At 43.6% G+C, this 17,677-nt stretch overlaps 1 protein-coding gene and 1 long non-coding RNA gene across 2 annotated transcripts in view; both read left to right on the forward strand.

The window, feature by feature from the left end:
• The window catches only part of LOC118401755 (hippocampus abundant transcript 1 protein-like), a 45,151-nt gene extending 39,339 nt beyond the window's left edge, over window positions 1-5,812 (forward strand). The window contains exon 12 of the mRNA XM_052476089.1: window positions 38-5,812. Within this exon, the coding sequence (XP_052332049.1) occupies window positions 38-250 (213 nt within the window). The 3' untranslated portion in view covers window positions 251-5,812. The remainder of the gene's footprint in view (window positions 1-37) is intronic.
• Window positions 5,813-12,814: 7,002 nt separating this feature from the next.
• LOC127911107 (uncharacterized) lies at window positions 12,815-15,234 on the forward strand. Its single transcript, XR_008077614.1, has 2 exons — window positions 12,815-14,327; window positions 15,146-15,234. It is a non-coding gene; the product is annotated as an uncharacterized LOC127911107 (long non-coding RNA).
• The last annotated feature ends 2,443 nt before the right edge of the window (window positions 15,235-17,677 follow it).

The following is a 17,677-nucleotide window of genomic DNA, read 5'->3' on the forward strand; positions in this document are numbered from 1 at the left end:
TCTGCCTCTCTCGCTCTCTCGCTCTCTCTCCTTACAGAGTTCCATCATCCCCGGCCCTCCCTTCCTGTTCGGGGCGTGCTCCGTACTGCTGTCTCTGTTAGTAGCCCTGTTCATCCCAGAGCACAGTGGCCCGGGCGTCCGGCCGGGAGGCTACAAGAAACACAACAACGGGGCCCAGAGCCACTCACACAGCCCTCCCAGTAGTGGGGCTGAGGGCAAGGAGCTGCTACTGGATGGCAGCTGTGTATAACACCAGCCTGGGGGCACAAACTCCACACTTGCTCCCCCTGAGCCCAAACAAGTGAACCATTACTTTCACACATGTTCCCAGATGAGTGGCCTCTTCTTCGGGCAGGGAAGATGCATGTGTGTGTGTGTGTGTGTGTGTGTGTGTGTCTGAACACCTAGTGGGCTGTGGTTTATCTGAAGCAGCTGAGGTGTGTGTGTGTGTGAGAGACTCTCTTGGTTGAGCTGATCTCTGCCCTGAGAGTCTTGACAAGCAGGAAGAGGATAAAGGAGGTGGGGATGTAGAGTTCCTGCCAGAGGACTATGCATCACACCCATATGTCCCACATGGGTGGGATCTGGTTGGAGTGAAGGTCCAAGGTTATCTGAACTGTTACTAAGCTCTGTGTGATGTATTTGTCCAAAATGGCACCCTTGTCCCTATATAGTGCACTTCTTTTGACCAGGGCCCACTAGGGAATAGGGTACCGTTTGTGATGCAACCCACTCTGACAACAACTGTTCTTTCCCTTAGAGATGGAGTCAACAACATAGTCCAGTTTACAAGCTACCAAACTTCTGATTTTATTGTCTTAATATGGCAGATGAGAAAGCAGGTCTTCCTCTGTGTGTCCAAAGCAGGGAGAGAAGTTACCGTATGCCTCCAAAATGACCCCTATTCCCTTTATAGTGCACTACTTTTGACCAGCCTCTGGTGCACTATAAAGGGAAAGCGGGTGCAATTTGGGAGGCAAACACTGTAGAACTTGAGGAGAGCCTCTGAAGATCCATCTAAGAACCACTACCCATCCAGATGGGGACAGCACAATAGACATCAACCTTTCATGATTTTTTCCAGAGGGACTTGAACCTAACATTTGACTGACCAACCTCCCATTCCATTGAATATCACATTTAACTGAGTTGTGTGTAAACCACTTTAGTTTTTCAATGTTTACCTTCCTGTCGTCTGTTCCGTTAGATTAGCAGACAGTACACGACCTTTTGGGTTGGATATGTTTCCTGTGTTCATCACACACTTAAGGCTAGTTGTGTTCGAAGTTTTTATTCCAGAGAAATGTTGCCTTGGAAGTGACGTTGTCTTCATATTAATATATTACAACAACCTGTATGAAGACTGTTGTCTGACTGTCTGAGGTGGGTCTGTAATTGTTGCTTTCGTTGCTATTGGAGCCTTGTTCTCTAATTCTACTCCTCACAACCCTCTTCGATGTGAATCTAGGCACAACTGTAGTTAACACACAGACTGGCATGACTTTAGTTCTGTTAACAACTTGCCCATAGACTGTTTCTGGTTCTTTATTCACAAAGTGTCTTGAGTGCTGATCTGGGATCAGTGTTGCCTGTTGGATCATAGTGAATATGATTATATGGTCGGGGGACATCCTGAGCCAAGATCAGCATTCCTACTGTAAGATACTTGGTGAATAAGTTTCCTGATCTGTAATGTTGGTATCAATGTGAGCACTGATATAGTTAATAAAACGGTCTGTAGTAGTAATATTATTACGTTCAGTAAAAATGCATAATTTGTTCTGCGGTAGGATAGTAGGTTAAATGTTGTGGCATTAGACAAGGCTGCAAATGTGGTTTTAGCTCCCGTGTCTGTCCGTCTTTGACTGCAAAGGTGTTGCAGATACTACTGTCAATCTTTGCTGTTGTACTTTTGAAACAATAGATTTTTTTGTTGTTGTAAATGAGCCTCAAGTGCATTGAAATAACCAAATAGAACTGATTGATGTCAAAATGTTGGACATTTTCAGAATTTCTATTTAGTCAAATTATTAACTGTTTTGTGCCATATTTTTAAAAAAAAATGAAAACACAAGGAATAGGTAACATTAAAGTATTAGAACATGAAGGACAAACACTACAGCATCAAGACACTATCAAACACTACAGCATCAAGACACTATCAAACACTACAGCATCAAGACACTATCAAACACTACAGCATCAAGACACTATCAAACACTACAGCATCAAGACACTATCAAACACTACAGCATCAAGACACTATCAAACACTACAGCATCAAGACACTATCAAACACTACAGCATCAAGACACTATCAAACACTACAGCATCAAGACACTATCAAACACTACAGCATCAAGACACTATCAAACACTACAGCATCAAGACACTATCAAACACTACAGCATCAAGACACTATCAAACACTACAGCATCAAGACACTATCAAACACTACAGCATCAAGACACTATCAAACACTACAGCATCAAGACACTATCAAACACTACAGCATCAAGACACTATCAAACACTACAGCATCAACACACTATCACACACTACAGCATCAAGACACTATCACACACTACAGCATCAAGACACTATCAAACACTACAGCATCAACACACTATCACACACTACAGCATCAAGACACTATCACACACTACAGCATCAAGACACTATCAAACACTACAGCATCAAGACACTATCAAACACTACAGCATCAAGACACTATCAAACACTACAGCATCAAGACACTATCAAACACTACAGCATCAAGACACTATCAAACACTACAGCATCAAGACACTATCAAACACTACAGCATCAAGACACTATCACACACTACAGCATCAAGACACTATCAAACACTACAGCATCAACACACTATCAAACACTACAGCATCAAGACACTATCAAACACTACAGCATCAAGACACTATCAAACACTACAGCATCAAGACACTATCAAACACCACAGCATCAAGACACTATCACACACTACAGCATCAAGACACTATCACACACTACAGCATCAAGACACTATCAAACACCACAGCATCAAGACACTATCAAACACTACAGCATCAAGACACTATCAAACACTACAGCATCAAGACACTATCAAACACTACAGCATCAAGACACTATCAAACACCACAGCATCAAGACACTATCAAACACTACAGCATCAAGACACTATCAAACACTACAGCATCAAGACACTATCAAACACTACAGCATCAAGACACTATCAAACACCACAGCATCAAGACACTATCAAACACCACAGCATCAAGACACTATCAAACACCACAGCATCAAGACACTATCAAACACCACAGCATCAAGACACTATCAAACACCACAGCATCAAGACACTATCAAACACCACAGCATCAAGACACTATCACACACCACAGCATCAAGACACTATCACACACTACAGCATCAAGACACTATCAAACACTACAGCATCAAGACACTATCAAACATGTATCAGTCGTTCTGCAACAGAGCCATCCTTGTGTGAGGGGGCGTGTGCATGAGGGATATAAAATGTCAGTTTCCTTTTTCATAATCACAATGTTTGTTTTTGTAAATTTGTTTGACTTAAGCTTTTTTCTCTTTTTTTTGTTGCAAAGTTTAAGTGCTATTTTTGAATAGCTTTTAACACTTAGATGTTCCAATGTTTTTATTTGTGGTTTTCTTAAACATTTTGGGTGTTTATTGAATCTTAAGCTTTGCTTTTAAAAACGTTTAATTTATCAACGGTCAGTTCGATTTAACAATAAGCTGTTAATTTCGGTGAAATTGTATCAATAGATGACATCACTAGCATAATTGAATGTTCTAAGGAATACATGTTGTTATGCCAACCAAACAAACTCTTTGTCATTTCAACTGAGTTAGCAGTGAGGCCATTAAACTTCTGCTCTACCGGTGTGTCCCGACTGGCACCCTATGGGCCCTGGTCAAAAGTAGTACACAACATAGGGAATAGATATGCCAATGCTCCAGAACATATTGAATTGGACCAACAACACACTTAATGACAGTACAGCCAATGACTAAGATCCTATATTAATAATTACAATTGATTCTGTACCAGCCACAACCCCATTTACAACTCAAACATGTATTTCAGTCAATGTACAAACATTTGTTTACTTAACGCGTGTGTGTGCACAAAACATGAGGAAAACCTCCCTCATATTGAGTTGGACCTTCTTTTTGCCCTCAGAACAGCCTCATTTGGTCAGGGCATGGACTCTACAAGGTGTAGAACGCGTTCCACAGTGATGCTGGCCCATGTTGACTCAATGCTTCCCACAGTTGTCAAGTTGGCTGGATGTCCTTTGGGTGGTGGACCATTCTGATACACACAGGAAACTGTTGAGCATTAAAAAACCCAGCAGTGTTGCAGTTCTTGACACAAATCCGTGCGCCTGGTACCTACTACCAGACCCTGTTCTAAGACTCTTAAATCTTTTGTCTTGCCCATTCACCCCCTGAATGGCACACATACACAATGCATGTCTCAATGATCTTAAAAATCCTTCTTTAACCTTTTTTCCTCCCCTTCATCTACACTGATTGCAGTGAATATAAGAAGTGACATCAATAAGGGATCATAGCTTTCACCTGGTCCCTCTGTCAAGGAAAGAGCAGCTGTTTCTAATGTTTTGTACACTCTGTGTGTATGTTAAAAGGAGATTGGATCCTACTGGTCTGATTGGTACAGTAGTGTGGCGCAACTATACTGAACAAAAATATAAACGCAACATGCAACAGTTTCAAAGATTTTACTGAGTTACAGATCATTTAAGGAAATCAGTCAATTGAAATAAATAAATAATGCCCTAATCTATGGATTTCAAATGACTGAGAATACAGATATGCATCTGTTGGTCACAGATACCTTATCATGCTGAAACATGAGGTGATAGAGGTGGATGAATGGCTGAACAATGGCCCTCAGGACCTCCTCACGGTATCTCTGTGCGTTCAAATTGCCATCGATAAAAATCCAATTGTGTTTGTTGTCTGTAGTTTATGCCTGCTTATGCCATAACCCCACCACCACCACCATGGGGCACTCTGTCCACAGCGTTGACATATGTGGCCTGCATTTTGTGAGGCCAGTTGGAGCCGACTTATGGTAGAGGTAGAGAAATCATGAGGATAAAAAGAAGAAACCCACACACTTCTTGCTAGTATCACTGCTCTTGTTAAGCTTCACGTATCAGCCTCGAGGCCTTCATCAGAGCGCTAGACAAATTGACATTTCAGCTCTGGTGGACATTCCTGCAGTCAGCATGCCAATTGCATTCTCCCTCATCTTGAGACATCTGATGCTTGTGTTGTGTGATGACAAAAATGCACATTTTTAGAGTGGCCTTTTATTGTCCCCAGCACAAGGTGCACCTGTGTAAAGATCGTGCTGTTTAATCATATTCTTGATATGCTACACCTGTCAGTTGGATGGATAACTTGTCAAAGGAGAAATGCTCACTAACAGGGATGTAAACACATTTGAGAGAAATTCGTTTTTTGTGCATATGAAACATTTCTGGGATCTTTTATTTCAGCTCATGAAACATGGGACCAACCCTTTTACACATTGCGAACATTTTTGTTCTGTATATATTTCTCATACTGACCGTGGTTCTGTGGGTCGCTCCTGTTTTGTAGTCCGATGTGGCCTGAGCCTCCCCTCTGTGACTGGACCGGTGGAGGATGATTATCATAATAGCATGTAAACATGGGAATCTAATGGCAAAGTATTTATTAAAGATTTATTGTACATTGAGTTTTGACTTTGTCTTTCGCCACATACAGTAGACTGACTACATGTTAAAAAAAAAAAAACGTACTGGAAACGTGGTCGTGTTTATTAGTGCACATCGTAGCAAAACGTTTTTGCATTGGAAAAAATATATTATTGAACTAAGATGGTACCTCCTGTATTCCGTTTCAGGCTTTATTTCATGTCATGCCCACTGAACACCACCCAGGCATCAGAGGACAGAACAAACACAGAACATTCTGTTCTTCATTAGTGTTAAATTATCTTACTATGGTAGTCATGTGAGGATGTTCTTGTTTTCAAAGCACCTCCCTCCCACTACGAGGTTTTCATCTAAGCGTTTAGTATGAACGTTTAGTCTGTAGCTAGCTTTCCTTCCAATTGGCCACAGATTTTCATGCGAATATTCAAACATCCACAGTAAAACAATATGCAGGTTTTCCAACCAGAGGCACAATGCATATAAAAAATTACTTTTGCGATTTTAATTCCAGTGTGCCGAATTAACGACAAGTTTAAATGGGTTTCCGTCGCATTTTAAACTCGACTGCTGGTAATGTCACAACAAATGTTGCGTTACATAGTAAGTGTGCCCACTCTGGTCCTGGCATATGCATGTGAGCTCTAGCCAACAGCTCGCAGATAGTGAGGGTATAGACTACATCAGGGATGGGCAATTTTGATGCGGGTAGAAGCCACGAAAAATCTCAACTCGTCATGAGGGGCTGCAGTTGATAAACGGGTCTGCCTACCCCCCTCTCCCGTTTTACTTAATTTCCTGCAATTCGAAACGTTAACGTAGAGAATGTAGCAGCCCTCCAAGACATCACATCCTATACACCACATACAATCTACTTAAAGCAACTTTTCATGACGGTGTGTCAATATGTGGACGTTGACAATCGGTGTCATTAGGGTCATGTGACCTGCCCAGAGAGAACTTGAGTGTGCACGCTCACCCCGTCTCTTGACGACGGCTGAATATTGGAAGAACAAACTGTGCCATGCAGTTCACCAGTCCCAATGTGAAATAAATTTTGTAGCTGCATAGTCCGATCCATAACATGAATCAGAATTCCCCTGTCCTGCCCTATCCTCTCCTGTCATGCGCTGTCCTGTCCTGTATTAGTAATAAACAAGTCGTTGAGCCACAAGGTGGCAGCAGTGTGAGGTGGGGAAACTAACCTCTAACATTCTCTCATTGAGTCTATGAGAGGGAGAGAGAATCAACAAAAATGAAATAACAATAAGAAATGAACAGTTTCAAATGTTATAATATTGTCTAGTGTTGTAACAATGTGCAATTAGTTTAAGTATGAAAGGGGAAATAAATTAACAGAAATATGTGTCTGTAATGGGGTCATATTTTGCAGGAGGTTAGGAAGTGCAGCTCAGTTTCCACCTCATTTTGTGGGCAGTGGGTGCACAGCCTTGTCTTCCCTCGACAGCCTATGGTCACTGTGTCTGTACCGAGTCAAAGTTTTTCTTAATATGGGGTCAGTCACAGTGGTCAGGCATAAGCGCGGGGTGGGGGTTTAACTTGAGTTGAGGAAGCATGTTTTAGGCTTACCAGAGCTACTCCTATAATCTGACAATATAATCCTTATACAAAATATTACGATAGAAAAATGTATGAATTAGCATCCCAGATGCCTATATCTGTACACATTAGCCTATCGGGCAAGGATAAAGAAATGCATGTCAGTGTCGACCCGTGCCGCCCGCATGTCTCCATGTCTCTCTCTCACTAGGCCTAAACTTCTCTTCCTTTGTACATATACATACATACAAATAAACAGTGTATTCAGAAAGTATTCAGACCCCTTGACTTTTTCCACATTTTGTTGCATTACAGCCTTCTTCAAGAAAATTGATTTAAATATATATATATATATATATATATATATATATCAGCAATCTACACACAATACCCCATAATGACAAAGCAATTTGCAAATGTATTTAAAATAAAAACAGAAATACTTTATTTACATATGTATTCAGACCCGTTGCTATGAAACTTGAAATTGAGCTCCGGTGCATCCTGTTTCCATTGATCATCCTTGAGATGATTCAACAACTTGATTGTAGTCCACCTGTGGTAAATTCAATTGATTGGACATGATTTGGAAAGGCACAAACCTATCTTATAAGGTCCCACAGTTGACAGTGCATGTCAGAGCAGAAACCAAGCCATGAGGTCAAAGGAATTGTCCATAGAGCTCAGATCTGGGGAAGGATACCAAAACATTTCTGCAGCATTGAAGGTCTCCAAGAACACAGTGGCCTCCATCAATCTTAAATGGAGGAAGTTTGGAACCACCAAGACTCTTCCTAGAGCTGGCTGCCCGGCCAAATTGATCAATTGGGGGAGATGGGCCTTAGTCAGGGAGGTGCCCAAGAACCCAATGGTCACTGACCGAGCTTGAGAGTTCCTCTGTGGAGATGGGAGAACCTTCCAGATGGACAACCATCTCTGCAGCACTCCACCAATCAGGCCTTTATGGTAGAGTGGCCAGATAGAAGCCACTCCTCAGTAAAAGGCACATGACAGCCTGCTTGGAGTTTGCCAAAAAGCACCTGAAGATTCCCAGACCATGAAAAAAAAGATTCTCTCATCTGATGAAACCAAGATTGAACTTTTCGGCCTGAATACCAAGCGTCACCCCTGGAGGAAACCTGGCACCATCCCTACGGTGAAGCATGTTGATGGCAGCATCATGCTGTGGGGATGTTTTTCAGCGGCAGGAACTGGGAGACTAGTCAGGATCGAGGCAAAGATGATCGTAGCAAAGTACAGAGAGATCCTTGATGAAACCTGCTCCAGAGCACTCAGCCCCAGTCTGAGGTCCTAAGGTTAACCTTCCTTCAGGACAATGACCCTAAGCACACAGCCAAGACAATGCAGGAATGGCTTCGGGATAAGTCTCTGCATGTCCTTGAGTGGCCCAGCCAGAGCCCTGACTTGAACCCGATCAAACATCTCTGGAAAGACCTGAAAATAACTGTGCAGCAACGCTCCCCATCCATCCCGACAGGGCTTGAGAGGATCTGCAGAGAAGAAATACAGGTGTGCTTAGCTTGTAGCATCATACCCAAGAAGACTCAAAGGCTGTAATCGCTACCAAAGGGTCTTTAACAACAACTGGGTAAAAGGTCTGAATTAATAAAGTAAATGTGATATTTCAGTTTTTTATTTTTAATACATTTGCAAAAATTCAACCTGTTTTTACTTTGTGTGTAGATTGAGGGTAAGGCTGTAACAACAATATGTGGAAAAAGTGAAGGGGTCTGAATACTTTCCAAAGGAACCGTATATGTATACCTACCTTGTCACAACGCATTAAGAAGGAAAGCAATTCCACGAATGAACTTAAGAAGGCACGCCGGTTGAAATTTAAATGTATTCCTGGTGACTACCTTGCGAAGCTGGTTGAGAGAATACCAAGCGTGTTTAAAGCTGTCATCAAGGCAAAGGGTGGCTACTTTGAATATTCTCAAATAGAAAATACATTTTGATTTGTTTAACACTTTTTTTGGTTACTACATGATTCCATGTATGTTATTTCATAGTTTTGATGTCTACAATGTAGAAAATAGTACAAAGAAAAACTTGAATGGATAGGTGTCCAAAACTTTGACTAGTCGTGTGTGTGTGTGTGTGTGTGTGTGTGTATGTGTATATATATATATATATATATATATATATATATGCAGCTGAAGTCGGAAGTTTACATACACCTTAGCCAAATACATTTAAACTCAGTTTTTATCAATTCCGGACATTTAATCCTCGTAAACATTCCCTGTTTTAGGTCAGTTAGGATCACCACTTTTATTTTAAGAATGGATTCTATGGGTTTGAGGTCAGGGCTTTGTGATGGCCACTCCAATACCTCGACTTTGTTGTCCTTAAGCCATTTTGCCACAACTTTGGAAGTATGCTTGGGGTCATTGTCCATTTGGAAGACCCATTTGCGGCCAAGCTTTAACCTCCTGACTGGTGTCTTGAGATGTTGCTTCAATAAATCCACATAATTTTCCTCCCTCATGATGCCATCTATTTTGTGAAGTGCACCAGTCCCTCCTGCAGCAAAGCACCCCCACAACGTGATGCTGCCACCCCCGTGCTTCACGGTTAGGATGGTGTTCTTCGACTTGCAAGCCTCCCCCTTTTTCCTCCAAACATAATGATGGTCATGATGGCCAAACAGTTCTATTTTTGTTTAATCAGACCAGAGGACATTTCTCCAAAAAGTACGATCTTTGTCCCCATGTGCAGTTGCAAACCGTAGTCTGTCTTTTTTTTATGGCGGTTTTGGAGCAGTGACTTCTTCCTTGCTGAGAGGCCTTTCAGCTTATGACGATATAGGACTCGTTTTTCTGTGGATATAGATACTTTTGTACCTGTTTCCTCCAGCATTTTCACAAGGTCCTTTGCTGTTGTTCTGGGATTGATTTGCACTTTTTGCACCAAAGTACGTTCATCTCTAAGAGACAGAACGGGTCTTCTTCCTGAGTGGTATGACGGCTGCGTGGTCCCATGGTGTTTATACTTGCTTAGTATTGATTGTACAGATGAACGTGGTACATTCAGGCATTTGGAAATTGCTCCCAAGGATGAACCAGACTTGTGGTGATCTATAATCTTTCCTCTGAGGTCTTGGCTGATTTCTGATTCTTCCCATGATGTCAAGCAAAGAGGCACTGAGTTTGAAGGTAGGCCTGGAAATACATCCACAGGTACACCTCCAATTGACTCAAATTATGTCAATTAGCCTATCAGAAGCTTCCAAAGCCATGACATAATTTTCTGGAATTTTCCAAGCTGTTTGAAGGCACAGTCAACTTAGTGTATGTAAACTTCTGACCCACTGGGATTGTGATACAGTGAAACATAAGTGAAATAATCGGTCTGTAAACAATTGTTCGAAAAATGACTTGTGTCATGCACAAAGTAGATGTCCTAACCGACTTGACAAAACTTTAGTTTGTTAACAAGAAATTTGTGGAGTGTGTATGTATGTATGTGTGTGTGTGTGTGTGTGTGTGTGTGTGTGTGTGTGTGTATGTGTATATATATATATATATATATATATATATATATATATATCACACAGTGGGTGCTCAAATCACAACAATTTTCTTGCTTTCTCATGATTTGGCTGGGTCTAATTGTATTACTGTCCTGGGGTCTGTTTGTGTTTGTAAACAGAGCCTCAGCACCAGCTGGCGAATGGGACTCCTCTCCAGGTTCATCTGTCTATAGGTGATAGGCTTTATTATGGAATGTTTGGGAGTCGCTTCCTTTTAGGTAGCTGTAGAATTGAACGTCTCTTTTCTGGATTTTTGATCATTAGCGTGTATCACCCTAATTCTACTTTGAATGCATTGTAGAGTTTTACATTGTACACGGGATGTTTTTGCAGAGTTCTGCATAAATTAGTCTTAATTTGGTGTTTGTCCCATTTTGTGAATTATTGGTTGGTGAGTGGACCCCAGACCTCACAACCATAGTGGCAGTTGGTTATTTAACTGATTTTAAGTATTTTTTTTTTAGCCAGATCCTTATTGGGATGTCAAATGTTATGTTCGTTTTGATAGTGTAGAAGAAACTTCTTGCCTTGTCTCTCAGATTGTTCACAGCTTTGTGGAAGGTTTCTGTGGTGCTGATGTTTTGACCCAACGTAGGTATCGTTCTTTGTGCTCAAAGGCAACGGTGTCTAGATGGAATTTGTAGTCCTGGAAACTGGACATTTTTTGGAGCCCCATTATTTTTGTCTTACTATACTGAACAAAAATATAAACACAACATGTAACAATGTCAATGATTTCACTGTTATAGTTCATATAAGGAAATCAGTCAATTGTAATAAATACATTTGGTTCTAATTTATGGATTTCACGTGACTGGGAATACAGGTATGCATCTGTTGGTCACAGATACAGTACCATTAAAAAAAAAAAAGTAGGTGTGTGGATCAGAAAACCAGTCAGTATCTGGTGTGGATCAGAAAACCAGCCAGTGTCTGGTGTGACCACCATTTGCCTCATGCAGCGAGACACATCTCCTTCACATAGAGTTGATCAGACTGTTGATTGTGGCCTGTGGAATGTTGTCCCACTCATCTTCAATGGCTGTGCGAAGTTGCTGGATATTGGCGGGTACTGGAACACGCTGTCGTACAAGTCGAGCGGGCTCAATGGGTGACATGTCTGGTGAATATGCAGGCCATGGAAGAACTGGGACATTTTCAGCCTCCAGGAATTGTGTACCGATCGTTGCGACATGGGGCCCTGCATGATCATGCTGAAACATGAAGTGATAACGGTGGATGAATGGTATGACAATAGGTCTCAGGATCTCGTCACGGTATCACTGTGCATTCAAAATGCCATGGATAATATGTTCACTGAACAAAAATATAAACCTAACATGTAAAGTGTTGGTCCCATGTTTCATGAGCTAAAATAAAAGATCCCAGAAATGTTCCATATGCACAAAAAGCTTATTTGTGCACAAATATGTTTACATCCCTGTTAGTGAGCATTTCTCCTTTCCCAAGATCATCCATCCACCTGACAGGTGTGGCATATCAATAAAATGATTAAATAACATGAGGGGAAATAGTACAACTAAATGCAAAAACACACATCAGACACATTTACCGTTTACTACAGTACTAAGTGGTTTACTGAAAATGACAGTTGATGAAACAAACCCAAGCCTCCATGGGGTTGTTGAGGAGGGACAATCTGGGTTTAGAGTTTGCCACACCTGAGGTGACCAGTATCTCTGACTGGCATTTTATCCTCTACATGTTGAGGATTATTCTCTTCTGGTATACCAGGGTGTCTGGGGTGGTATGTCCCCCCCCCACACACACACACACACACACACACACACACACACACACACACACACACACACACACACCTAGCATATCAGTAGGCACGGCAGCCTGATAGGACTGTCTGCTATCTACAGCAGCAGGTTTAGGTATGTGGCAGTAACATAGACTTGAAGGGAGTCTCTGAGATGGATACTAGTAAGAGTCTTCGCCTTAATCCTGTCATTGGCCTCATTTAGTCCTTCATACTCTATGAAGGTGGACTGAGGTTCCATCATCCCAAACGGCACCCTATTCCCATCATAGTGCACTACGTTTGATCAGAGCCCTATGGGTAGTAGTGCACTACGTTTGATCAGAGCCCTATGGGTAGTAGTGCACTACGTTTGATCAGAGCCCTATGGGAAGTAGTGCACTACGTTTGATCAGAGCCCTATGGGTAGTAGTGCACTACGTTTGATCAGAGCCCTATGGGTAGTAGTGCACTACGTTTGATCAGAGCTCTATGGGTTGTAGTGCACTACGTTTGATCAGAGCCCTATGGGTAGTGGTGCACTACGTTTGATCAGAGCCCTATGGGAAGTAGTGCACTACGTTTGATCAGAGCCCTATGGGTAGTAGTGCACTACGTTTGATCAGAGCCCTATGGGTAGTAGTGCACTACGTTTGATCAGAGCCCTATGGGTAGTAGTGCACTACGTTTGATCAGAGCCCTATGGGAAGTAGTGCACTACGTTTGATCAGAGCCCTATGGGTAGTAGTGCACTACGTTTGATCAGAGCCCTATGGGAAGTAGTGCACTACGTTTGATCAGAGCCCTATGGGTAGTAGTGCACTACGTTTGATCAGAGCCCTATGGGAAGTAGTGCACTACGTTTGATCAGAGCCCTATGGGAAGTAGTGCACTACGTTTGATCAGAGCCCTATGGGAAGTAGTGCACTACGTTTGATCAGAGCCCTATGGGAAGTAGTGCGCTGTCTAGGGAACAGGGTGCCATTTGGGAGGCAACCTGAGTCTGTTTCTGGATCTGAATAGGATATTGATTCATCAGCACAGTGAGGTCTGAAATCATCTAGTCTAATTAGTCATCGGAATGGATGGACGGTTGGTGAGCTGAAAGAAGATACAGACAGTTGTCAAAGTTTACAACAATTACTTCAAAGTCTTTCAAAGGAAAATCTCCAGATAATATATTCTGGATCTCTTCCATGTGATTTTCAATATGAATAAATTGTGAATTTAATGACATTGGGTACAGATGTTGTCCGTCGATCCCGATATCGCAAATCAACACATAAGCAGAGTTCACCGTTTTCCCTGAGCTCTCGGTCACACAACTCTCTGTTACAATGGAACTGATAATTGTCTGGCAAGGTTAAGAGAGTAACATGTCTTAACATGTGCATCTTTAAAGAAGTGTTTATACTTCTAAGGTGCAAATGAAAAATGATTTATTTCTAACGTGCAAATAAAGAGCCTGTAAAAAAATAAAAAATAACAAGCATTATTTGTCCCTCTGTGTCAGGATGAAATGATCCATGGGACTGAGGAGACCTGCTGGAATGTATTGTGATGCAGAGATGCTGTCACAGCAGATGTAGCTTCCAGCTCCAGATTAAGGTGCCCGAGATTGGAAGAATAATTCCAAATGTTGGAATTGGCTCAGGTACACACACACACACACACACACACACACACACACACACACACACACACACACACACACACACACACACACACACACACACACACACACACACACACACACACACACACACACACACACACACACACACACACACACACACACACACACACTCACCGGACACACACACACACACACACACACACACACACACACCGGACACACACACACTCACCGGACACACACACTCACCGGACACACACACTCACCGGACACACACACACACTGGACACACACACACCGGACACACACACACCTGACACACACACACACACACCGGACACACACACCGGACACACACACACACACCGGACACACACACACACCGGACACACACACACACTGGACACACACACCGGACACCCATACACACACACACCGCACACACACACACACTGGACACACACACACACACACACTGGACACACACACACACCGCACACACACACACTGGACACACACACACACACCGGACACACACACACACACACCGGATAGACACACACCGGGGACACACACACTGGACACACACACACACTGGACACACACACACACCGGACACACACACACACACACTGGACACACACACCGGACACACACACACACACACCGGACACACACACACACACACCGGACACACACACACCGGACACACACACACTGGACACACACTCACCGGGGACACACACACACAAGCACAGACGGACGCATGCAGACACCCACATACACACAGTCAGATAATTCCATAGTAAATGAGTATGTCCATTATCCCCTCAAAGCCCCAGCATCCATCAGTCCAGAAGGAGGAACGCTAGAAAAGGGCAGCAGGAAGGCATCTTTCTTCCGGACGGTCCAGAGGGGAAGCCGGCCAGGTGGAAGAGGACGTCATACTCAGACAGAGGGTAGAGAGGATGGAGGGCATTACCTCTTCCTGACGGGACAGTGCGGAACGCAGTGGCGCCCTGGCCGAGTCCTCGTATGAATCACTCTGTGAACTTTATTGTTGTTTCTGTCAGGCAGCTTGGTGTGAAAGGGTTTCTGTCTGTTCCCTTGTTCTATACCGAGACCTCTAGACTGGCTGCGCCCTTCCCTCCCGCCGGCCAGCTTGATTGGGTTGACCATTAACACTGGGATGGGTGTGTCCCACCCACCGCACTGCCGCTTGGACAAAGCCTGAGTCCCAAATGGCACCCTATTCCCTATATTGTCCCCTACATTTGACCAGGGCCCTGTAGTGCACTACTGTGTGTAGGGCATAGGATTCCATTTGGGATGCAACCAGGAGAGCAGAAGGACCTCTGGGAGACATGCCTGCTGACTTTGTTCTGTCAGGGAAAGGTTGGGAACTGTGAAGGTTGGACAGAACCCGCCATGAAGGTCCCCCCCTTCCTTCCCCTTCCCCACATATCTATCTTCTCCAAGACATGCACTTCATGGCACTGTGGACTTGGCAGGATGACAAAAACTAGGCTGAGCTACAAATATTATTATACATGATAAAAGAGAGAGAGGCCTTCACACGACTCTTATCAGACTGAACCCTGACCCTGTTGTTTTAGTTGTCAGACAGCCTCTGTCAACAACAGCCTTCTGAGTCTGACTACATGTGTCAGTCCCAAATGGTACCCTATTCCATATGTAGTGCACCACTTAGCCATAGGGCTTTGGTCAAAAGTAGTGCACCACTTAGCCATAGGGCTCTGGTCAAAAGTAGTGCACCACTTAGCCATAGGGCTCTGGTCAAAAGTAGTGCACCACTTAGCCATAGGGCTCTGGTCAAAAGTAGTGCACCACTTAGCCATAGGGCTCTGGTCAAAAGTAGTGCACCACTTAGCCATAGGGCTCTGGTCAAAAGTAGTGCACCACTTAGCCATAGGGCTCTGGTCAAAAGTAGTGCACCACTTAGCCATAGGGCTCTGGTCAAAAGTAGTGCACCACTTAGCCATAGGGCTCTGGTCAAAAGTAGTGCACCACTTAGCCATAGGGCTCTGGTCAAAAGTAGTGCACCACTTAGCCATAGGGTTCTGGTCAAAAGTAGTGCACCAATTAGCCATAGGGCTCTGGTCAAAAGTAGTGCACCACTTAGCCATAGGGCTCTGGTCAAAAGTAGTGCACCACTTAGTCCTAGGGCTCTGGTCAAAAGTAGTGCACCACTTAGCCATAGGGCTCTGGTCAAAAGTAGTGCACCACTTAGCCATAGGGCTCTGGTCAAAAGTAGTGCACCACTTAGCCATAGGGCTCTGGTCAAAAGTAGTGCACCACTTAGCCATAGGGCTCTGGTCAAAAGTAGTGCACCACTTAGCCATAGGGCTCTGGTCAAAAGTAGTGCACCACTTAGCCATAGGGCTCTGGTCAAAAGTAGTGCACCACTTAGCCATAGGGGTCTGGTCAAAAGTAGTGCACCACTTAGCCATAGGGCTCTGGTCAAAAGTAGTGCACCACTTAGCCATAGGGTTCTGGTCAAAAGTAGTGCACCAATTAGCCATAGGGCTCTGGTCAAAAGTAGTGCACCACTTAGCCATAGGGCTCTGGTCAAAAGTAGTGCACCACTTAGCCATAGGGCTCTGGTCAAAAGTAGTGCACCACTTAGCCATAGGGCTCTGGTCAAAAGTAGTGCACCACTTAGCCATAGGGTTCTGGTCAAAAGTAGTGCACCAATTAGCCATAGGGCTCTGGTCAAAAGTAGTGCACCACTTAGCCATAGGGCTCTGGTCAAAAGTAGTGCACCACTTAGTCCTAGGGCTCTGGTCAAAAGTAGTGCACCACTTAGCCATAGGGCTCTGGTCAAAAGTAGTGCACCACTTAGTCATAGGGCTCTGGTCAAAAGTAGTGCACCACTTAGCCATAGGGCTCTGGTCAAAAGTAGTGCACCACTTAGCCATAGGGCTCTGGTCAAAAGTAGTGCACCACTTAGCCATAGGGCTCTGGTCAAAAGTAGTGCACCACTTAGCCATAGGGCTCTGGTGTAGTGCACCACTTAGCCATAGGGTTCTGGTCAAAAGTAGTGCACCACTTAGCCATAGGGCTCTGGTCAAAAGTAGTGCACCACTTAGCCATAGGGTTCTGGTCAAAAGTAGTGCACCAATTAGCCATAGGGCTCTGGTCAAAAGTAGTGCACCACTTAGCCATAGGGCTCTGGTCAAAAGTAGTGCACCACTTAGTCATAGGGCTCGGGTCAAAAGTAGTGCACCACTTAGTCATAGGGCTCTGGTCAAAAGTAGTGCACCACTTAGCCATAGGGCTCTGGTCAAAAGTAGTGCACCACTTAGCCATAGGGCTCTGGTCAAAAGTAGTGCACCACTTAGCCATAG

This window comes from Oncorhynchus keta, chromosome 23 (genome assembly GCF_023373465.1).
Source record: "Oncorhynchus keta strain PuntledgeMale-10-30-2019 chromosome 23, Oket_V2, whole genome shotgun sequence".
Taxonomy (NCBI): domain Eukaryota; kingdom Metazoa; phylum Chordata; class Actinopteri; order Salmoniformes; family Salmonidae; genus Oncorhynchus; species Oncorhynchus keta.